The sequence below is a fragment of the Xiphias gladius genome, chromosome 15 (assembly GCF_016859285.1).
Source record: "Xiphias gladius isolate SHS-SW01 ecotype Sanya breed wild chromosome 15, ASM1685928v1, whole genome shotgun sequence".
Taxonomy (NCBI): Eukaryota; Metazoa; Chordata; class Actinopteri; order Istiophoriformes; family Xiphiidae; genus Xiphias; species Xiphias gladius.
In genome coordinates this window covers 7,031,250-7,054,701 of record NC_053414.1, presented here as the reverse complement: position 1 = coordinate 7,054,701, position 23,452 = coordinate 7,031,250, and the positions used below count along the sequence as shown (strand labels likewise).

Below are 23,452 nucleotides of genomic sequence, written 5' to 3'. Positions count from 1 at the left end.
CAGAGAGTCTGTCTGGCCCCTGTGACCTGGTTGAACTCTGGCTCACCCTCACCGGTTCATTACACCACACAACCTCACACCTAGATGCCCATTGGCTGCTGGACCAAACCACAGGGTCATGACTTACAGCAGAAGAGGAGAGGAAAAGAGAGTAGAGAAGAGAAGAGAACGAGAAGAGAAGGGAAATTCTAGAAGTAGATGGAAGTTATTTAAGGAGAGGAGAATGAAGACAGGAGATAGAAGAAGAGCAGAAAAGAAAAGAAAAGGAGAGAACAAAACACCATACTCACAACCAGGAAGATAACATGATAGTTGAGAAGAAACGAGAAGAATAAAGATGCACATCGTCCTGCTGTTTGCTGGAAACCTTAAAAAAAAAACAAGTCAACTTTAGAGGAACTAAGAAAAACGGTCTAGAATTTATCTTGATGACCATGTATTTTTGACACTATGCAGTGTGGTTTTGAAAGGGTTTGGTCAGCAAAAGTGGTGAGAGAATTTTCTCAATCCACAAGAGAGCATCTCAGGACAGGAGGGGGAAAAGCCAATCAGTGAGCGTTTATTACCACATGGGTTTTATTCTCATTCCTATCATCAATAACACCATTGTACTCACCAAGTTATTTGAACGGCTCTGCGAACATGGCAACACGGTCGGCTTGTTTATAACCTGTCTCGCTGTCCGACGGCTGGTGTTGCTTGCACCTGCTGGACTCTGTTGTGGTGATGTTGCTGCGCTGTCATTTTGACGAGTACGGTTTTGTTGTAACTGATAAATGGGGGCATGGTGGTCAGGGCTACGAAAATAAAACCCGAGTCGTAATAAACCAGAATTATCCTTCAGGCCAAGAGTACGTTGTGTGTTCTCATAGGCAGAATGGCTGGTATCTGACCAAAAAAAAAAAAGCCCCATATTGACATTCTCTATAATGTGTGTTTTATTCATGGATTTTAATTATTGACGCATTAACAGTGTTCATCATTTGAATGTTGCAGCTGGTTAAGATGGGGCTAATTTTAATTACTTGATATCCTGCTGGGTAGCTTATGACTTCACCGTCGGGATCAATAAAATCTTTATCTTATTATAATATGTTGCAATTTATTTTCTGATTTTTTCCAAATATTTCACACATTCCTGTAATTATTAACCTGAACCTGCAAAGTAACTAGTAACTTAGGTCATCAAATAAATGTAGTAGAGTAGAAAGTACAATATTTCCTCCTAAAATGTGGTGAATTAGAATTATTAAGTAGCAGAGAATGGAAATACTCAGGTGAAGTACAGGTACCTCCAGTACTCGAGAACAGTACTTGAACAAATATACTAAGTTACTTTCCATCACTGTACAAACTGGATGAACAGTCCGGTTGACTCTACCTCTAGTTAACAACATGCGTTACCTTTTTATATGTTGCTTTGAGGTGCATTTTTTTTTACCGTTTAACTTTATTCATTCCCACCATACTTTATGTTTTGTCCTACCTTTATTCGAACCACCGGTAAACCAAGTAAAAAATAAAAGTATCGCTGAAACGAATAAAATTACAGGTACCAGGTAAAGGATTTTACGGCGCAGTCTTTTGTTGTTTAAGTGTGATGGGGTGGCTTTTTCGAATATTATGGATGGCTGCGAGAACCAAACTCCCCATCTGCTGCTCAAAACCACTAATATTTCTCCATCCAGTTTCCTTGTTTCATTTGAGGAACAAACGTACCAATGCTTTTGGTGAATCTTTATTGCTTTAAAAACAGCATCGGATATAAGTCCTGTCATCTTCTTCCTTTTACTTTCTTCCTTCTCCTTGGTATTTGCTGCCACTCTAGAACAGCCGCTGGCATCTCTGTGTTTGATTTCACAATTAAGAGTTTTCTGGTATCATCTATTTCACTGTGACTCATAATTAAACCCTGTGATATGACTTGTGAATGTACTGGCCTGCATCCAACAGCCCTTCAGAAAGCAGAGAGGCTCTTTTGCATCACTTCTTCCTTGTGTTTTAGATTCTTGGCCACACAGTGTAAAATTGCCATAAAATAATTTTAGTACTATAAGAGAATTAAAAAACGCTCGCTTTTTCACGATGATCCCCTCAGACTGCCCCTAATATGCCATCAAACTGAATAACGCGATTTCTGCCATTTTCACACGTTATTAAAGTGGGTGTGTTTGTGTGTTTAGATGTGTTTATGGACCACAAGGCCCGGCAAAGCACACGCTGAGTCATCATTCTCAAAGAAGAGAATCTGCTGACCGATTTAGCTCTGCAGGGGAAACCCCGTTACACAACAGAATGACATTTAGACTGTCTCTCTTACTTTATGACAGGTCTCTGCCTTGCTCTCTTTGCTTCTTTATTTTTCTCCATCATATGCATATATTCTTTTAGCCCAGTTTCTTTTTTAACCCTATTGACATTTCATTTATTTTTTTCTGTCCCTGCCGCCCTTCTCGCCTTCTCACTTTGCTGTGATGTTTCGTCTCACTCCACCCCCTAGCTGGGCCTTCTCCTTCTCTCTCCCTCTCCCACTCTGTCGTTCATCTTCGGTTCATTCCTGGACTGACACCCTCCCTCCCTCGTCTCTCTTTCACCATACGATACTTCTCTGTTGACGTGTCCGTCTACGAGTTGCTATAGCAACTGGACATTTCTGCTGACCCCTACCTCGGTTTGCGTGACAGAGCTGCAGGGCGTGCAGTCATAGGGCAAAGATTAGCAGACAGGTTCACCGTGGGAGCGCATGTACACAACTAAACACACATGTAAATGCATGCGCATGCACCAATGTGCATGCATTTACATGCCCATTTAACGCTTAATCACACAGATACACACATGCATGCAAACTCAAACACATAAACACACGAAAATAAAATTTGAAACAAGAGTAGAGACGACTATAAATGAACTGTATATTCGTTGAACATTTTTATTTTATATTAAAAATAACATTCATAACAGTAACAGTTGTACAACCAATAATTATAATCTGAAACGTTTGCAACAATAATTACACTTGAGAACTGGAGGACTTCATATCCTCCTTTTTTAAATAAGTTAAGAAATAAAGTTTTTCCTTTTCCCCCAGATATCATTTTCTAAAAGCATTTATACATACAGTGTTGGCTATAACAGGCTCACAGCAATCTCTAAAAGCCAGGTCTTTAAGACTTGCTTTAATGTGGATATTCATAGCATGTTATCTAGACAGGCATTTGGTTGTTATTCCATTTTGATCTGGCAGTAGTACAAACTGAGCAGGTTATCGATATTATCCAGTACATTAAGCTACAGTACACGGCAGAGCACTTCTCTAAAGTCAGTGTAGTATGATCAGTGTATGGCTACCCCAGTGTTAGATAAAGTTAGATTCAGACATCGTAAGATAACAGTAATGTTTGGCATTGAGGCCTGAGCTACGCTCTCCAGTTTCCAGTTATCATCCCAGTGTAGAAATCCAGTTCTCCACGTCTACAGATACAACTTGAGCACCACATTTAGCCCCAGATGATGACTTCTTAGTCCAAGTCATAGTCAGGTTCACCAATCAGTAGTTGAGCTGGAAGTCACAAGTGTTAAAGGAGCCAATCAATGGCTGCCAACTGCAAGGAGAGACCACCGGCCTAGCCTCGGACATCTGGTAAGCTTCCGTCGATCCACGTTAATGGGATTTGTGGTTCATACAAATTAAGTCCAGTGTTTAGTGTGACAAACATCTTCCAATCCAAGGAGTTCGTAAGATTGCACTTTTATCAAATCCATGAAGCTGGACGCTCTGCGGCAGCTCTGGAGCAGGACAGGTGACTTTCTCTGAAGCCGTTCATCGAACACAGCGGCAGTGTCCATCACCTCCGTTGATTCCTCAGCATTTGTCCACAGAGTCAGATGTCCCACATTCAAGAATCCCATGTTCCTTGTCTCTCTGTATGCCTTTGGATCAATGTGTCTGGCCAAAAGCTTTTGGTTAGCTTTACCATTTTCTGTAAGAGAAAAAGATTAAGATAAGTTACATCTGTTGTTTTCATTTTCTTGTCTTTGTTTTCTGCACTTCTATGCTTATGTACACACTTAGGACATATTGAACCAACATCTGAAAAATTCAAATCCCACAAAAATGTATCTGTTCCATAAATATCCACAGATTCTCATATTACTTTTCCTTGGCATCACTGAGTTTGACAGCAAGAGGAAACATGTTTGTAAACCCTCAGCAGTGGCAGGTGGATCTCAGCTTTAATCCGTTAGTTTATCATTTCATTAACCAGGTAAATATTGTAAAAACCATTACCATCATAGAGGTTAGTGGCGTTTTTTCTTATTCATAGAATGATTTTAAAGTAAATTCTCTCCCCTCCCAATATGCCACCTCTACCGTGCCATGTAAAAAACGACCCCCCCCCCCCGGCTTGCTCTTTCTTCTTACCTGCAGCTCTACATGATCATGGCTCTGATGGCTGCTTTGCTGATGCGCTTGCGGTGTTTCCTCCTGCGACGAGGCGAGGCCGGACGGAACGGGGCCTGACGTGCAGAGGGTGAGACGGGCGCCACGGTGTAGAGGGCTGGGAGGGATAAAGAGACGGGAGAGAACACAGTAAATACGAAAGTAAATAGCAAACAAGGTAGTCATAAAATGGGTCACTTTTGGACCAACTTTCAACACAGCTCCACGCCTTTCTTAAATGACATACAATGAAAATCGGATAAGTGGCGTCAACGATGTGATGTGGGACAGATTAGTAAAAAAGTCCATCCCAGAAAAATGGGATGGACCACAGCACTGGTCAATTGTTCAAACAGCTAAGATCAACAGCAAAGCCGGATGAAATGTGCCATTATTATACAGCCACGGAAAGTGAAAAGTAAAGTGGAGGTCTGCAGGGCTGGATATGCAAACAGAGCATCTGACTTTGACGGCGGAGACTGGGGTTTGTGCCACGTTGCATAGTGACAGTTACTATTGGTTTGTTTTTGTCATGAAAACAATCTTTCCTTCACTAAGTAGTTTTAGTTGGCCAAACATGGGAAAACAAATAATGGTGGTTTGTCTTCGTCCACCAGCTTCGGTGCCAAATCAGCAGAATGCAGACTCATTAAACCGAGAACAAACACAGGCAGGAAAAAAGAAAAAAAAAGTCACTAACAGAAAAACGCTTGAGATCATGAAAAAAGGAACCAAGTCACAAATCAAGAACATTACAGTTATTATTACAGTGAGAGTTTCATCTTGCTTTTAATAGAGTATATAGCATCGGTGAAGAATAACCACAGGGTGTGGAGCTCCTGCAGCGGCTCTAACTACACTCCGAAGGGCACCCGATAGCCTTGACGCCTGCATAACAAAGCCTGGGACTGCCTGCAGGTTTTAGTCGAACACGAAACAGTGGAAAGTTTGGCTCTCCGACTGCTGGCCTCTCAGGGGGCTGGGGAAGAATAGCAGGACACATGTGACCACGGTGTTTAGTCATACACGTACAGTGAGCGGCTTCCTGCCTGGGAAACTCTCACACTGGTTCGCTCATAAATTAATTGCTAAAATTACAATACACTCGAACACAGAGGAAATACACACATAACCACTGGAGTATGGTTGTAGTAAGTGGTCACCCTTCCCTAAATCTGTCCTGCACTACATCTGACAAGGGCAGCAACTGGACGTCTTCCAAGCTTTATCAATGTATCCCACATTTTCCACATTTTTCCGAGCTGATAATTTTTTTTCTCTGAGCAACAGTGCTGAATACTGCCATATGAATTACCATTATACACATATGTATAAATTATTAGTATGCATATGTAATAAGAGTTTGACTTAATGATGAGAAGAAAGTACTTAGTTGGATTGGTAACAGATTATTATACTGTATGCCTGACGCAGACAAACCTTTCACAGCAGTATGAAACCATAATAACTTAGATTTAGCTGTTGGCAAGTGCATGTCTGTGATTTCAAAGACCTGTCAATCAGTGTGGGAGTCACTGCAGGTGCCACTCCTCTGCTCATTTGGTATTAATATTCTTCAGATTTTGCCTTTTTAATTTGCTCGTGGAGCGACCCATTTGTGCACATTGAAATCACAGATTGTGCCACTGATGTTTTCTGTGGACCATGTTTTCTTGGCTATTTTTCAAATCAAATTATTGTTAATTTTATTCACACGTTGTTTTGATTTTTCGGGGGGGCCATAAATATGTGAAGAAAGATCATCATTTCAAATCATCTTGCGCAGATGAAGTGCCGCATTTGCCAAAATCACCTTTATTAAATCCTCTTGGCAGATGCGTTTTTTCCAAAATGTCTCACGGTAAGTACAATCAAAAATCACGAAAACTGGAAGTGCAAAACGTCTGCCATGCTTTAGCACGGTAGGGAGCCACTGCAGGTCGCAGTACTTCAGAAAAACGCACATTTCTCTTAAAGTGATGTAAGTTCTTGTGAAGGGTGTCGAGGTGTAGTCTGAAAAGGTAGCTTAACGCCTGTGGCAAAACATGGGCAGTGACTCTGCTCCCCTGCGTGCTGCAACATCATTTGCATTCGCTGGTTCGAACCGAGCTGCGTGTTAAATAAGACGTGATGTCACGGCATGTTTTTAAACACCAACCCACTCCCGACAGGTTACTTCTGATGGAGTAACTTTGCAGCATTACGGCTCACTTTCAAAGGTACGGGATGTAATGAAGTAACCAATGACCTTTCAAGCCAACTCTCATCCACACTGACACACGCAGACGTTCTCACAGAGCTGAGCAGTACCTGTTTTAAATGCAGTTGGCTTTGGTCTTTGCAGTGGATGATGCGGATGAAGATGAGTCTGTTTATCCGGTTCCCTCTGTACCATCTCCAGAAGTTTCTGTCTCCTCTCCTCCTCTGTTAAATGACCATCTCCTCTGGTTAGCTTAGAGTCTTTTTCCTTCTCCTGATTGGCCAGCTCCGCACCAGCCGAGTCCCTGCTATTGGCTGACCCACTTTCCTCCCTCTCGTTCCCTACTTTTTGACTGACTGTTTCAGTCTCAGTCTGTTTGTGATTTGTGACCTCTGTGTTTTTTTGGCTGGTCACTGAGTCTTTCTGATTCGTGGTTAGAGGAGGGGTGGGGTTTTGTTCTAATTTGGGTGGCTGGGTTGGGCCGTGAGCTGGGGTGGCGCTGTCCGATTGGGGAGCGTTGAGTCGATACTGCACCCTCAGCTCTTGATCCTCCGCTCGTCCGTGGTTGTACTGCTGCGGGTTATGATACTGATATTGCTGCTGATGCTGCTGTCTCTGCTGATGCTGTAAGACCTGTTGCTGCCTCTCTGCGTGATCAGGATGATGCGCTTCACCATCACTGTTTGCTACATGCACGCTGCCTTCCTCCCTGCTCCCTTCATACCCACTCCCGGGCCCGACCTGCTGTGTACTTCCCATGACACTATGCTCTCCCCTTGCCTCCGATGGCCAGTTGCGGACAGACCCGAGAACCCCCCCGATAGGCTGGTGCACCCTGGGCTGCGTCCAGTGCACCAGCTGGGTGTAGCTGCCCTGCTGCCACTGCCTTGCCACCGGCTCACGCTCCTCAGGATGGTAGCGCTGCTGGTTGTGCTTCAGGTCATCGTGGCGATGGAGGTCGGCCTTGGAGGCTTGAGTCTTGGGCGAAGCAGGGTGAACGGAACGGGGAAGGGACAGGGGAAGGTGGGAGGAAGGGGGAGGCTGCTGTGGTGGAGGTGGAAGGGGATTGGGGTTGCTCTGGATGGAAGAGTGAGTGATCGGAAGGGACGAGGAGGAAGAAGATGAAGAGGATGAGGAAGGTATGGTAGATTGGCACCTGCAGCTGACGTGATCTTCCACTGAGATTACGGCTTTGTCGTAGTGGGCTTTCCTGTTAATGTACTGGATTTTAAACACCTGGAAAAGAGGTAGGGAGAAAAAAACATTAGCACGTAGAACAGTATAATTCAGTAGTGAAGCTTGGCGTCCAGACATCAGGGCAAATCCAACAGAAACCATGCAAACAGAACTCCAACAACTCATTCTGACTGTTTTGTTTCAGTTTACTGAACATACTGTAGCTGTGTATGTGCAATGGAGCCTGTTATGAAACAAGTGGCAAAGACATCTGATTGGTTGTAGACATTTCCAGACAAGCTAATAACTGTATGAAATGCGGTTGCTCAAAACCTGCCTTGCCCATAATTTTTTCTAAAGACAGAAATGTCGCTTTACCTGTTCCCAAAGTTGTGTCATGTATGAAATCAGATTCTGCACGTTAACTCTACCCAAGTGTGTAAATGATCACTTGAAAATTAAAATGTCTAAACCGTCCAGAATAATAATGTCAACACAGAGCTTTCCGAAGCATCTGACCTTTCATGTTACTTTGACCTGGCAGGCAAAAGGGCTGTAATAATGCGACTAGCTTATAATAAAAATATTTGTCTCCATTGATACATACCGCAAAATGACAAATGGATAAATTCACGTTGAAAGCAGTTAACGGTGTTTGACTTTTCATTGCATGAATAACATAAGACGTCTAGGAGCTTTAAGAAATGAGATATAATGTGTTAATTAGTGATCGCTGGTGGTGCTATTAGGTGGATTTCAATTATACTCTTAGACAGTGTCAGGCTAGGAGTTTCCCCCTGTTTGCAGTCTTTATGCTAAGCTAAGCTAACTGGCTGCTGCCTCCAGCGATGTGAGAGTGGTCTCTTCGCAAGAAAAACAAAGAAGCGTATTTCCCAACATGCTGAACTAATCCTTTCATTAGGAAAGAAGAACTCTGTAAAATGATTACTTAAGATGATCATATCATCATGATATTCAAGTGAAAGTCAATGTACAATAATATTTCCTTATTTTCCAGAAGATTGTAAATAAACAGGACATTAGTCGTCTGAAAATGACTGTAGTGAACAGCTCTTCCAGAATTAGCCACCAAAAGGAAATCTTAGCAGCGTTTGGTATTTGTTACGGCAAAAGCACTCACTTTCATGGTGAGGAACTTCTCCATAGTCATTGTACCTATGTGAAATCATGTTTTCATGGAAGCTGTATGTACTCTTTACCTGAAGGTATCTGCTGGAGGTGACGGTGGGGACGCACTGCAGAAGCCTCGTGTTGCAGCAGCCCGAACATCTCTGCACCTCCACGCACGGTGGCCACAGCATGAAGTTGGCATTGCGGCGGTCCAGCATGGACCTCGTCACCTCCATCACCTCTGTGCGAACTTTACAGGCTGCCTGCTGGGCCGGCTGCGCCTCCACTGTTAGCGGAGGAGAGGCAGAAACGAGAGAATAAGGGTGAGATTGTTGGCAGCAAGGGCATAAAACGTGATGAGAGACAGATTGAAGAAACAGACTGAACAGGAGACAAATAGACGGGAAGGGACACGAGTAGACGTGGAAACCTACCAAGACTTCTAGTGTATCGACCATGGGTGTGGTTTGTGAGAATATCATGCTCGTTTTCTTCTTCTTCTTCTACAGAAAAAGATAAGGGAGGAGGGGAGATGGGAAGGGTGAGAGACAATGGGAGAGAATGAGACAAAAACATAGGGAGTTAATAAAGTCAACTTAAAATTTTCCGTCTGTTATTGGAAAACTGGGCAACATTGAGCCAGCACTCTTACAAGTGATGACAGAAATCTCATCTAAAAACACGTCAGGCTTTTAGGGCAGTTTTTAGCCAAGCCCATTGTTCACTGCACAAAGGAAGCCATTTTTTCTCCGCTTGCTAAAACAATTAGGCTATTTTCTGCCACAATTTGTCTTGCCGCCGTCAAGAATACTGTTGAGGAGAGATATGAGTTGTTAAATATAACTCGTGCGTGGATCTGTGAGTGTGTGTGTGTGTTTGCACGTGTCGTCATTTCAGAGTGTGGCCCTTTAGTCCTAATTATATCCCTGGTGTAGATTGCTTTTGGTCACTACGTGTGTGCGTGAGTGTGTGTGCGCGTGTGCCTGTGTGTGATACACAGATGCACAAGGTGTTACTTGCTTGCCTGTTAGCTCTAATTAAATGCCTGGTGCAGAAAGGGAACGGTTTCTTATTTTTCTCTGTATTAACACGTGATATATAAAGAGCTCACAATGCAAATATGCCAATACTGAGCAGTTATAATGTTTATCCTGTTCACCATCGTGATTTAGTATGTCGGCATGCTAACGCATGCTAATTACCACAAAGCAGTGCTGAGGCTGATGGGAACGTCGTACGTTTTGCAGGTATTTAATCAAAGTAGTGGAGAAGTTTTAATTTAGACTCGATGAAGGTGCTAAGTGAAAAGATGTCTCCTCTGGGCACCTTGAATATCTGTAACATATTTCATGGCAATCCATCCAATAGTTGCAGAGATATTTTAGTCTGAAAAAGCGGTGGACTGACTGGCCAACCAACATTTCCATCCGTAGAGCTGTGCGGCTACTGTGGTTAAAAAAAAAAAAAATTTCAGATGACAAGCAAAAAAAAAAATGAACGCAAACAGAACATGGCATCGTAAAAAATGTGATGGCAACAAAAAGATCCATAAAATGGGCCGTCCTTGTACGGCCTAAACTCCATAATCCAACTCAGAACTTTGAGAAACTTGCTAAAACTCCAGAACTCGCAGGCTTCAGTTTGAAAATTATTCCAGATAAAAAAAAACCCACTTTGAGTCACTTCCTCATGCCTCCTTCCCTCTGTTGGTTCCTCTCTACGGTCGTTGTTATGTCACCATGTTATTTATGCATTATGGAATGATCAAAGGATCATTTATTAATATATGTATGTGTGACATGGTTTCTCCGAAGCGTAAGATTATAATGAATTTTTTAATCACCCCCCCCCCCAAGCTGCGTGTGCAAGTGTCTGACTGTGTACATGAGTTTGTTTGGACTCTGTTCAGGGGGTGGAGATGTGTGTGTGTGTGTGTGTGTGTGTGGGGGGGGTCTTTCTGTCAAACAAACACACACATCCATATGTCAGAACCTGGAGAGGAATCCACAGAGGAGAGGTCACAGTAGGAGAACAATGCAGTGACCTTGTGCTGGAAGTCTCTCTCAGTATGTCTGACACACCAGGGTCAAAACCACGCTCTCTCTCTCTCTCTCTCTCTCCCCCTCACATCAAGCTGGTTCATCAGTCTTGTTGCTGTCTTGGGTAAATATTGCCTTAACGTGGTGCTTGGCATGTACACTGATACTCTCTTATTACATTCCTATCTCTTCAGGCCTCTGTAGACACAGACACACACGTTCACATCCTCCATGTCTGCCTTATTAGTGTGTGTGTGTGTGTGTGTGTGTGTGTGTGTGTGTGTGTGTGTGTGTGTGTGTGTGTGTGTGTGTGTGTGTGTGTGTGTGTGCGCTTTCGTGTTTGTGTGGTGGTCATTATTACCAATTGCACTGGTCTCCTGCTGCAGCAGCAGTTTTAGGTCGTCCACGGAGGAGATGGGAGAGTTCCTCACCAGGTCGACCAGCGACGGGGGGAGAGGATCGCCCTGTGGAGGCAGACACGGACTGTTATAATCTGTTGTTACCGTCATTGGAAAAACAGTTTTTTGGCAGGAATGCCAACAATGCTTTGGATTGAATTACAGTCAACCTTTATGAATCAGCAGCTATGTCCCAGGTCAGGGATTGGAAACTCAAAAAAAATCTTCATTTCAAGTCATAATGGGGCCAAGAGACCTAATTTTAAAGGCTCCTCCAAATGCAGCCTACTTTTACCCGAACTCTAGATCACACAAAGGGTTTTTGAAGACCTCAATATCTCATAATCTTTGTGCACAATCATCAGTTGTAAAGTGGAGCATTCAGGTGATTCCAGTCGACTTGTAAAGGCAGAAAAAATTTCATCTGATCGAGTGGTTCTTAGCAGGTATTTGCTAACGTGCCCAAAATGCTACCACACATACACAATATAACACGGGGGCTTCTTGTGACTTTTGGTAATTAGTGTCAGCAACTAATGTTATTAATTATTTGAAAAATAAAAGATTCAATTAAAATGGAACAGCATCAGGGGGAAAAAAATGCCAATAGAGAAAGAGAGCTGACGTATAATATCTCAAGCCTCCATCTCCAGTCAACTCTTGCTCCAGTTTCACTTCCTCCTGCAGAGGAAATGATAGTTGTGATTGGTATTTGTTGCTGCTGTTGTCACTCTCTCCCTGTCTGTTTACCCACAAACACCGCAGCTGCTTCCAGCGTACCACGGGAAATTTGCCTCTCGCTCCCTGTCGCTCGATCTCTCTCTGTCTCTCACTCTCTATGCGTCTCGCCCATTTTTGTTCTTTCAGTTCAGTTGTGGTTCAGTTTATCAGGCTTCAGCACCGAAGGTGTCAAGAAAAAGACTTAAGTTAAATTCCAATTTTTTACATTTATGAAAGAAAAATAGTATACAAACTACAAAACGTCTGCATGGTATAAAAAAACAAAACTTTGTGAAATATGCTGTAATTAAACAGAGTTATGTAAGGAATTTTAATTTTTTTCCGAAAAAAGAGAAGGAATGGGATATCTCTGAACTTTTAATGAATGCCTTTGCAGGAACTCATTACGGATTCATTCTGGCTGTTTTTAAGGAGACTTCTGCGGTTTCTCCATCGAGATCAAAGGCAGATTACTTAGTTTTCTGTGTCACATTTTGCTTAGCTTGGCTGTAAGTTGATACTATCTCAGCGCAGTTGGAACAACATTTGCTACAGTCACATGCCGGACAGATGCCAAAACAAATTAAGGAGTGTTAAGGATATCGGAGGAAAATATTTTGGATAACTCTGATATTTAAGGTTTCTACAGCAATTATTCCTGATGTGATGAGACAAAATGTAGTCACTGTCGATCCAGAGCAAGTTGTGCTGAGCGTTAACCTCACCTGACCTCGGCGTTGCAACCTGTTAAAGGTTTAGGAGGTAAAATCAAGGTACAGGTAAAGATAACGGGTGGTCGACCTGCATCGTGAGTATACTGGACGTACATTGTACAATGCATGTTGGTAAGAGCTTAGTTAGTGTTGCCCAGTGATTGAATGATGGAGGTGAGGATGACTTTTCTACTCGAAAAGCCTCTGGGGTGAATGTCTGTTCATAAAATCTAAAAAGAAAACATCTTAGTAAAAAAATATTTAAAGGACAGCTTCCACAGGACAAACAGCAAGAATGTCTTCCAGTGGAGTTCGCTACTGTGACCACACACTGTATGTAGCATGATATCATGTAAAGATTTTGCCCTACTGTTTGTACCGAGGTAGCCATCCCTGTAATATCTCTGGTTTACATTAGGTTATGGCGATGATGCAAATGCAAAGAGGGGCGTTAATGGATTCACAGGTACACGCGTATCGGATCGGTGTGATGAAGGACCCTGATTCGTCAGTTATGTCACCCCCCATCTGTTCGACGATTGAATTCCCAGGAAACTGACTCTCTCATTGTACATCAAGATTGCAATATACAGTGACATTTACATTTGCCCACTTCTGCCAGGCAGTCTAGTATGTGCAGTCTTCAAATGAGGAAAATGGGGAAAAAGCCGATACTCCTGAAAGTATTATTTTATTAATGTTCATGTCACCAGCTAGAGGTCCGACCTGATTTGAAAAACGCCCTATATTACCATTTTATGTCCCTCTCTACTGTACAGTAAGTTCATTTTCTATCTATCTTTCTCCCTCGCTCTCCTCTCTCTCTCTCTCTCTCTCCGTCTCTGTCTGCCTTGTGGGCGGCGGTGGCTCAGGACACCTGGATGACTTTCACGAGCCACTGGCTGACCTAGTTAAGCAAACACACACTCACCCCCTCTTTTCCAGTTCACATACAGATGCTTAACCACTTAACTGTCAGCCCAGTTTGTCCAGAGAGCCTCACACAGACACTTATTCACAAACAAACAGACACACACACGCGCGCGCACACACACACACACACACGTACATAGGCAGTTTTCACTCTGCAACAAGCTATCATTACAGTCCCAGTGTTAATCGCAAACACACACACACACACACACACACACACACACACACGCATGCATGCACAGACACACTCATACAAATTAGAGAGTGGAACACACAGACAGGATATAGTTCCTCACATGGACAAACAACAAACCATTGGTTATAAAAAGGCCAAGAATTGGACAAAAAGCTAATAATAGTGGTTCGAGCAGAAGAGCTATATTAGCCAGAATGAATCTGACACTAAGTTCCTTATTTGCTATGTAACACACACGCATACACACAAAAATAGACCTCTCTTGTTGTTTTTAGTCTCTAAGAAGCCTGTAAACACCTTTTTCTGATCAACGCCGTTACGGAAAGTTTGCCATTTTTCATATCCTACACTGCGTGAGTGTGTCTAGCCGAGTTCTTCTGTCGGGTAGGCTGTCCGATGGGATGTCATGATCTACAGGCGGGACATACGCACACACGGACGCACACACTCGTGAAAAACACACACACACACACCGCATGGGGCCTTGGAGGAAGCCTGGAAGGCAAAGAGATTGTATGGAATGTTTGAGGAGAAAGGTGAAGTGTAATGGAATTTAATTATGGGGCCAGCCGACTGCTCACACACACACACACACACACACACGCACGTACACACGCACAAACACGCACACACACACACACACACACACACAGTAAGACACATATACAAACATGCAATCAAACAGAGGCACAGACTCTGTGAGGAAAAGTAAACACATACAAAGACACATAATCTAAGCGTGTGACGAGCGACTCACAATCACACCACACCGTCACAACACGTGCCTCCTTTTACCAGAGATATGGCAGATGGCCAACATACTGTCGCATAAACTTGACACAAAGCTCGGCGGGTACTGCCGCGCTCTCAAACACACTCACGCAAACACACTAGCAGAACGGCTCGACAGAGCCCAGTGATGAGGGGTACAGAGGAAGGGTGGAAGGGCGACCGAGCACAGGAGCCGAAAGGACGGTAGAGGAGAAAATGAAAAGAGGAGAGGAGATGAGGTTAAGCAAAAAGGAGAAGCCGGAGGAGCAAATTTGAGCATCTTCCAGCGAGGCGCTAAAATCTCCTGCCTGCTCAATTCTGTACTTTCAAAGTGTGTCAAAATGCTCTAAAACGCTAAGGGAGTTCTTCGACAGGGACATAACAGCCATATGGATTTCCACAATAGACATAACGCTAGAGTTGAAAGAATTGATCAATTGGTATTATTTTGGTAATACAATAAGCATTTATGTCACTTTCTATGCGACTTAATTTCTTTAATTCCAGCTTCTCAGTGGTCAGGATCTGCGACTTCTCTTTGTCTTCGTGTGATAGTAGACTGACTGATTCCATTTCAAAAAAAGTGCCAAAAAAGGTAAATGAACACCAGCCATCTTGAGTGAATAGTTAGCATCCCGGGCTAGCTGATACTATTAGTTGCATGCCTGCAGCTGCTTCAAAGTAAAAGCCTCCCAGCTGCTGGGAGTCTTACTGAAAGCATGGAGGCATCGCTGGAGGGCTTTTACTGTGAAGCAGCCGCAGGCACACACAGAAGCTTCCAGTGCTGTTTCGCTGCTTAATTAGAGTTGATCCAAATCTGGTGTATATCTGAACTGTGTTCTGTGCTTTCTCTCAGTAGAGTATTACTGTGGTTACAGTGTCTGGTGTAAGAGGAAGTTGAAAATAAGTTGGAAACTATATTGCTTAGAGCAATCATTTTCATTTTGGGTCATATATTCAAGCCATTTTATTCATTTTTATGTTATCTTCTATCCTTTTTTTTTTTTTTAAATAGAAAAAAAATGATGTAACTGTGGTCCACAAATCTGTATAACTTTTAGCATTCATTACTATTATTCCTCTTATTTCAAACTATCCACTGGACTCTACGACCACATTTTCCTCTAACGCTGCACCACACAGGGCTTACGAATAAATACTATTATGTGCCACTGCGCTTTTCTATCCGACACACATGTACGCACAGAGGCCTAACCCCACCGCTTGTACACACACACAACAGCAAAAGCACATATGTCCACTAACACATAACGCAGCTACACCCGGCCGTGCGCCCAGATGTGTGCGCGCGCGCACAAATACACACACTGCCACACAGCACACGGAGTCCGTGAAATCCCCCCGGCAGATTAGTTGTTGTTCTTATGTAAAATGGATCAAGCCAGGCAGCAGCAGCAAAAATCATCCCAGCCCGCCCAGAGAGACAATAGTCTGACAACAACCTGTTCAAAATCCACCAATCAGCTGTGTGTCTGTGTGTGTGTGTGCGTGTGTGTGAGTGTGTGTAGATGTAACAATTGAGATTTGAGCAGCAGATGATGAAAGAATTGAGGTCTGACCTGATGTGTGAGTGCTTTTGTGCGTTTGACTTCTGTATAAATGGATTTAAAAATGAACCGTAACAACTCTCAGTGTGTGTGTGTGTGTGTGTGTGTGTGTGTGTGTGTGTGTGTGTGTGTGTGTGTGTGTGTGTGTGTGTGTATTCAGTCTTGTGTGCTTGTTCAACAGCATACTGTATAAGCTGCATGGTTTGACTGGATTACTCACAGACAGCAGATGCACAGCAAATAGAAAATGATCTTTCCCTCATAAATTATGACAATGTTTTCTGGATGTGCTTATTACATTAACCTTAGTGAACGTGTAGAGACTTTGCTGAATAATCTGTGTGTGTGTGTGTGTGTGTGTGTGTGTGTGTGTGTGTGTGTGTGTGTGTGTGTGTGTGTGTGTGTGTGTGTGCGTGTGTGAGAAGCCTTTTTCCAAAGACAGATGTGGCACAACTACGACGTCAAAGATGTCTCCATATTTTCCATCACCGGACTAAACACTGTGATGAAATGAGGATTAGAGTGAGACAGAGTCTCAGCCGGACTCACACGTCGACCCGGTGCCGTCTCACCCTCAGGTCACATGGCAGGTCAGTGTTTCGTTTAAATATAAAAAGACGTTGCATCTCCATGGTGCTGCCTTAAGCTGCGGATGATCTCATCACGCACGAGACATGGAGGGTGCTAATAGTCTCCGTGATTATCCTGCAGACCGCAGGATCGCCGGTTTAACTCCAGTAACGGCCAGTTTCCACCCAGTGATCAAAGTGCCCTTTTGCAAGGCACTGAGCTTTTTTGGCTGCAGCTCACAGGGCGGGGTAGAGTGTTTGTATGATCCTGTTTCCACTGCGGGAACTGTGATTTCCTGAAATGTCAAGAAGTGCTCCATTTACCGGTTCCAGCCGTTTCAGGATGCCGTTGCCTTTGACAGAGAGCTGCTGTGAGATTCCTACATGGGCGCTAAGAGACACGCGTGTGACAGAGTCAAACGAGGAAGGGACAAGACCTATCCAAAAACTCAGGCTAACAGTTGGGCAGCAGTTCTCCACACTGGTATCACCATCAACAGAGCTGAGACCATGCATTGTGCGCTGCTAACCCGGTGGGAAGCTGCAGACTGCCCTCAGTACAAAAATGTTAGTCTTGCTCACTTGTGCACTCAAATGTTCAAACGTGCAGTGATAAATGTAGCGAAGGCAGCCAGGACAACGTTGGTGTACGGCCTCAAGTGTCTTACCCTGGTCTGGATGGTTGGGTGCACTATGTGCGAGACACCAGAGACCGCACTTCAAGTCCTGTCTCCTACCAGTTGTGGACTTTGTTTTTTTGTTTTTGTTAATTAATGATAAGATATTTTCCGAACCCTGACCACGTGAATCTAGTAGCTGAAACTGAACGAGACCTTAACCCATCAAAAATACTCACAGGGGCAGTTTTTGTTTGGTTGTACAGTCGCCACCCGACAAGTGTTAGAGTGGGGAAATGAGCAAATACCCCAGGACGTGGTTACTAGATACTGCGAGTTAAATGATCATGTCACAGAAGAGTGGAAAAGAATCACCATTCTGTACATGAAATGGTCGTTGCCATTCAGACCAACATTTTTTGTCAACACATGATTGATGTGCAGTCTTTTCTCGTTTTCCACTCTACACTTTATTTTGCCACCTGAAAGTTTTTTCTGTTGACTGACTGCCAGCGGAAGAAACAGGTGTCTGCTGGAAACGTGGGGCTCAATAAGATAACATGATGCACCAACTGCACTGAAAGAAGAATTTCATTGGTGGAGTGACAAGAGGACCTTGATGTTGCGGTGTGACAGTGAAAAGAGCAGATGGGCTGATGGGTGGATCTTAGCTCCACCTTTGTACGGTAGGTTGGCTCCTGCCGCCGGGCCACCAGCCAAGGCCCTGCCTCACCCTCTCTCTCTCTCCCTCCCCGTCTCCACGACGCGCTGTGACTCTCCCTTGCCACACTTGGGGAGAACCGCGGCCGTGTAACAATGAACAAGGGGCCGCAGGGGAGAGAAACGGGTCCCCCGCACACAGCGTCGCGGAGGGGGGGGACTGGATATGGCTGTCGAAAACCTCGCAGTTAAACCGTAGAAAGCACCAAACGCACAGGGTTGAGGAATCGCCTCGTGGGATGGTGTGTGTGTGTGTGTGTGTGTGTGTGTGTGTGTGTGTGTGTGTGTGTGTGTGTGTGTGTGTCAAACGCTCTCCACGAGTGAGAGAAATTCTCACCGGACCGTCTCTGTCCGTGTGAGGCGCAGCATCGGAGTCAGAACGCGAATTCGCAGCCGTTTCTCCTCTTATGTTCGCTGAGACTCAATCTTTACCGAGCGTCCCCAGCATTACTTGGTGTTTTCAGGGCTGGCAGATGACCAGAAAGGGAATCTAGCCACGGGAGAAAAAAGAAACACCGACACCCCACCTCCACCAGGAGCATTTAAACGGTGAAGGGACCAGAAATAATGTCTCAGGCGCCCTGGCATCTCTCTTCCAACTTAACCAGGCAGTGTAGTGGAGGAACAACCGACCTGTTTTTGCCGAATAGTTTTGACACGGACATAAATATTTGAGTCATCAAATCAAAATTGACTTAAGTTACCTAAAATCATGTTTTTCTGATATTTAATTGTTCATTTTGGTGGTTGGTGGACTTATAATGATCACCACATTTTTATGAACTACTCCATCACTGGCGGCTCTACCTTTAAATCAAGAGCCCACAGACATGTCATTGTGCACAGCTACGCGTCTTTATTCCACGGGCTGTCTGTTAGTTTCACCCCACCGACTAGAGGCCACGCTGAATCCCGCTCTTACCTCAGCACTGCCGAGCCGCAGACGGGCCGCCGAGAGCGCAGCCAGCAGCAGCAGAAGGACCCAGGACCTCATGTCGCCGCCCAGCCTGAGGAGCCGCAAGCGACCGGCTGGGCATTTAGCACCGCGGCGTCCAATCCTCCGGCTGCACCGAGCCTCGTCCCGGTGTCGTGCGCCTGTGCAAGGCACGCACGGTCAAATATCCCCAAATGTGTCACTGCCTGTGAGCGCCGCTCGTCCAAATGTTTGCTCGCGGTGACTCACGCGCAGGCTAGACGTCTGACTCTGTCCATGCCGCTGTTTTGAAAACTCACCCACGGGGACGTCAGGGGCTCTGTGGGACAGGTGCGTAGCCCGATGCAGGGTGCTGCGATTGACGAAGGCTACAGCTACACAGGTCCCGCTCTATCGGTCCGCGGTGCAAGAGCGAGTCTCGGTGAGCCCCCCCGCTGTGATTCCAACAAAACGTCTCCAAATGTGTGATTTTTTTAAAAGTGATTCGGTCGCATGTGTCCAAGTGCTGGATGCCTCCACTTTTACAGTCAAAATTCCAGTTAGAAACGATCAGGCAACAAGCTCCAAAACCGCGGTTAAATGTGATAACATTGCAGCATTCTGGTCACAGGTAAAACGCCACAACTCCAGTGGTCCCGTGCGTAAAAGTTGGTCACCTTGGAATAGCGCTTCGTGCGTAATTCTGTGGACGCCGCGCTGCGAGAGTCAGCTTAGTCGCTTGACTGCGAACAGCACATGTCTCCTCTAAGCATCTATCTCGTCGATAGCGGCTCTCCGTGAAGCTCACACTTTGCCTCCCTCCGCGTCTGCGCTCCGCTCGCTGGCTCCGCCGGATCGGGTTGTTCTCGCCCCTTGCGCTTCTCCTCTCTGGCGGCGTTTTGGGCGGTGAGCAGCTTTACCAAATAGAAACAGGGCCTCCCCCAAGTTTCAGGTGTCAAGTCCGAGTGGGAGACCCCGAAGCACAACGGAAGCCGGGCGATTACACTGTCAAAATAAGAGGAGAGATCGGGGTGTGCGGGGAAATTTCATGATCTCGGTGCTGAAACCGCAACACCAGCGGCGACGCGCATGTGTATGACAAAAGACTAATGATGCTGATAATAACAAGTAATTGCATATGGTGGACACGTGGCTTGTGGAAATGAAGAAGTACTGCAAAGTACGTGAAATCCGTATCAAACAGATGTCCGGCCACGCACAGCCACAGAAACTTAGATTGCCATCACAGGCATGAGCGGGAGTTTATGCTGTGAAAAATGATGGGTGATAAAGGCAACAACAGCACTTAACTTTTTCCTTCTCCTCGGATATATCAACACTTGATAGTATTTCTGGTGGAGTCAGCTGTGTCAGTAATGGCACTGACATCCAAAAGGCCAGCACTTACGAGGTATTATTTTGAAAGTTCCTTACTGGAAGTCCGGATCCTCAGGTGGCCAGCTTGGCTGCGGTCCTCAACTTTGCTCCAGGGACCTCAGTCCTCTCCTCTTGAAGGCAGGGCCAACCACCTCCTTATTAGGAGCAAGGAGAGAAAGTTTGGAGCCGTGAGACGAATCATTAATTCCTATCTGCATCGTATTAATTTCAATGTCACGTAACGAACCTAACGTTTGCTTTGTCCCTTGTGTTGTTTTCTCAAGTGATTAGAATGTTAAATAAAAGCATATTTCACTAAATCATTCACAGACAGTGATGAAGTAAAAAATCCTTTTACATCACCGGAGACCATTAATAATTTCGATTCGATTAAGCTAGTCTGTGAATTTGAAGACATTGTTTCAAATCAATAGCAGATGGTGATTTTAGGTATTGGGGCCACCCTCGTGTTTGCATTTGACTCAAGGATGGCACCTATAAAATATTATGAGGTCAAACTGTTAAGTACCACAAAAACAAGGGCAATTTTTATTGGGTTATAATGTTATGAGGAACTGTAAGAACTTTAAAGGCCTGATGGATGTTATTTCTGAAAATGCATTCTGTGTTTTTCTCTCCCTCTCATGTAAAATGCAGACAGTGTCTTACATCATCGGCAAATTCAGCTTGGTTTATGAAGTCATGAGCCAGGGCTGGGGGCAAATGGTTTTCCAGAAAACCTCTAAGCATTTGTTGTAATCTTCCTGGATTACTGTCTGGATTGAACGGCGTGGGTTGGCAAACAGAACGAAAACACGGAGGACCAGAAAGTTTGGACAGTCCCATAACTGCGTTTCAAAATCCCTTACGCTGAAAGACCATTTACTGCTGAGAGTTACTGCTGTAATTATGGAGGCAGCGTGAACTCGGCCCATCACCGAGAGGGAAGTAATCCGTCTTTCAACAAAAACAAAACGCACCAGGCAGCCGTACAGAAATAAATCCAAAGAGTCAAACCAAAAATATGCTCCGAAAATCGTTAGTGCTCGTAAGTCATTTAGATTGCGAAAGATATGACTGATGTTGGAAGCAAACTACGATCATCATGCTGAGAAGGCTGGATGACATATCAACACTTTGAATGTCTCAACGTGTTGATGGTGTTATCAGACTTTCTAGAAGTGCTTGTGGGGCTCAAATCATTCTCTTATGCGACGTTTTATCCATAATATCTCAAAGATGTGGCATTGTGACAAACCACACATACATTAGTCTGTATTGTGGGAGTGAAATATGTCTTTTTATTGGGCACAGGTTAAAACAATATGGACACAAAATCTAAACAGCTTTCATGTTTTTACTGTCTCTCTAGTTTTTTTCTCTATGCATCTCCTTTGCTGGTGTGTAAACGTTCGTCGTGCTCTGTGGCTCATAAGTATGTTTTGTCTTGAACACTGACCGCAGGGCAAATCCGCTCACACTTGCAGAGTAGACCGCGACTGTTTTCCAGGAAGCTCAGTGTTTCATTTCGGGGTCACGGCTGGATGGATCGCCACGGAAGTCAGGGGTCACGGTAGATTCTTCCTCTCTGCAGAGGGAAGACAGAGGAAGTCGGCATCCCTGTATGGCTATTCCTGGTCTACATACACACACACACACACACACACACACGCAGAAACACACACATAGACATGTATATATCCACTCAATGCTGACCTTTACCTTTGTGCACAGTGTACAGGGGGATTGACAGAGTGTGGGGACAAACTGCTCTCACTGACAGGATGAAGTACGACTCATCTAAATAATGACGGTAGTGTACATGTAAAGTATGTGTGTGTGTGTGTGTTTGACAACTCAAAAGCATATCAGGTTTACAGTGTTGCTTGCCTTCAGTCCTCAGTGTTCAACATAGAATTCCCAGTATGTCAGAGAGGAAGGAAATGTACTGTGCGTGCGTGTGTGTGTGTGTGTGTGTGTGTGTGTGTGTGTGTGTGTGTGTGTGTGTGTGTGTGTGTGTCTGTGTGTGTCTGTGTCTGTGTGTGTGTGTGTGTGTGTGTGTGTGTTTTGTAGCAGGTGAAATAATGTAGAACATATCCACAGCTTGCACAGCTGTCTGTGACACTGGGAGTCACAGGTGTGTGATACCATGGTCTCTATTTTTGTGTCACTGCAAAGCCAGGGGAGGCAACACAACTGCAATGTAATTTTCATTAGGTCATAAATTTTCCCCCTATGAAAAGTCACAAAACAAAACAGGGCATAAGACAAATGTTTGTCTTATGACCTCATGCAGCTGCTGAACTTAATACAAAACATATCGCGTGTCAATAAATAAGTCCACTTTTTTTGTGCACGTGACTATAATAATATGAGCATTTTCTGATGTCGCGTGGTTAAAGGAGTATGCTGACTTTATTTTTTATCTTTTTATTTATTCAAAAAATACAAAAACTATAACGTACCCCACTGACAGGTTTTGTTTGAGTGGCTTCTTGATAAATCTTATGCCAACAAGCTACATCGTTGTCCAAAATCTATTAAAAGGGAACTTCCAGCATGCTAGTATTGCATTAACATTCAGTTGGAGCACTCACAAGAAATGGAATAAATAAAAAGAGGAAAAAAGAAGCATAGAGATATGTTGACTCTATGTGTCAACTCCAAAAAATGCTTGATCCTACATTTCCCATAACTCAACCCGAGTATTTCATCAGACCCTGATTGCCTAGTAAACACCCAGGTCTTTCAAACTTCATGCCACCAGTTTTGTAAGACGGGATTTGTATTTAAAATGTATACAATCCAAGCCAAGCCGACAAAACCCCAATTCTCAGACTTGACAAAGCTCCTCCAGAGCCACAGAAGACATTACATAAATGTTTTCACGGTATTCTTCATGAATAATAAACTGACTTTGATATGTAAAATTGGTCAAGTTCCCATTTCAAAGCTTATAGAAGAGCC

At 44.2% G+C, this 23,452-nt stretch overlaps 1 protein-coding gene across 2 annotated transcripts; it reads right to left on the bottom strand.

Moving 5' to 3' along the window:
- Positions 1-2,939: 2,939 nt before the first annotated feature.
- si:ch211-79m20.1 (basic-leucine zipper transcription factor A) lies at positions 2,940-19,987 on the bottom strand. Of its 2 annotated transcripts, none has more exons than XM_040146810.1 (7): positions 19,118-19,987; positions 11,352-11,454; positions 9,386-9,454; positions 9,041-9,237; positions 6,755-7,880; positions 4,427-4,562; positions 2,940-3,983 (listed from the first exon to the last, which is right to left on the bottom strand). In XM_040146810.1, exons 1-6 carry the CDS (start codon positions 19,187-19,189, stop codon positions 4,435-4,437), a joined length of 1,695 nt encoding a protein of 564 aa, XP_040002744.1. In that variant the 5' UTR covers positions 19,190-19,987; the 3' UTR covers positions 2,940-3,983; positions 4,427-4,434. The 2 variants fall into 2 exon arrangements, with proteins under 2 accessions (XP_040002744.1, XP_040002745.1); XM_040146811.1 differs by having other exon boundaries at positions 9,386-9,451.
- Between the last annotated feature and the right edge of the window lie 3,465 nt (positions 19,988-23,452).

Coding starts and splice junctions, on each gene's coding strand:
- si:ch211-79m20.1 (XM_040146810.1), bottom strand. CDS start 19,189: ATGAGGTCCTGGGTCCTTCTGCTGCTGCTGGCTGCGCTCTCGGCGGCC. Junction 9,455..11,351: donor GCAGGAGACCAGTGCAATTG/GTAATAATGACC, acceptor CTTTTTCTGTAG/AAGAAGAAGAAGAAAACGAG. Junction 4,563..6,754: donor GCCAACTGCATTTAAAACAG/GTACTGCTCAGC, acceptor TATCCCTCCCAG/CCCTCTACACCGTGGCGCCC.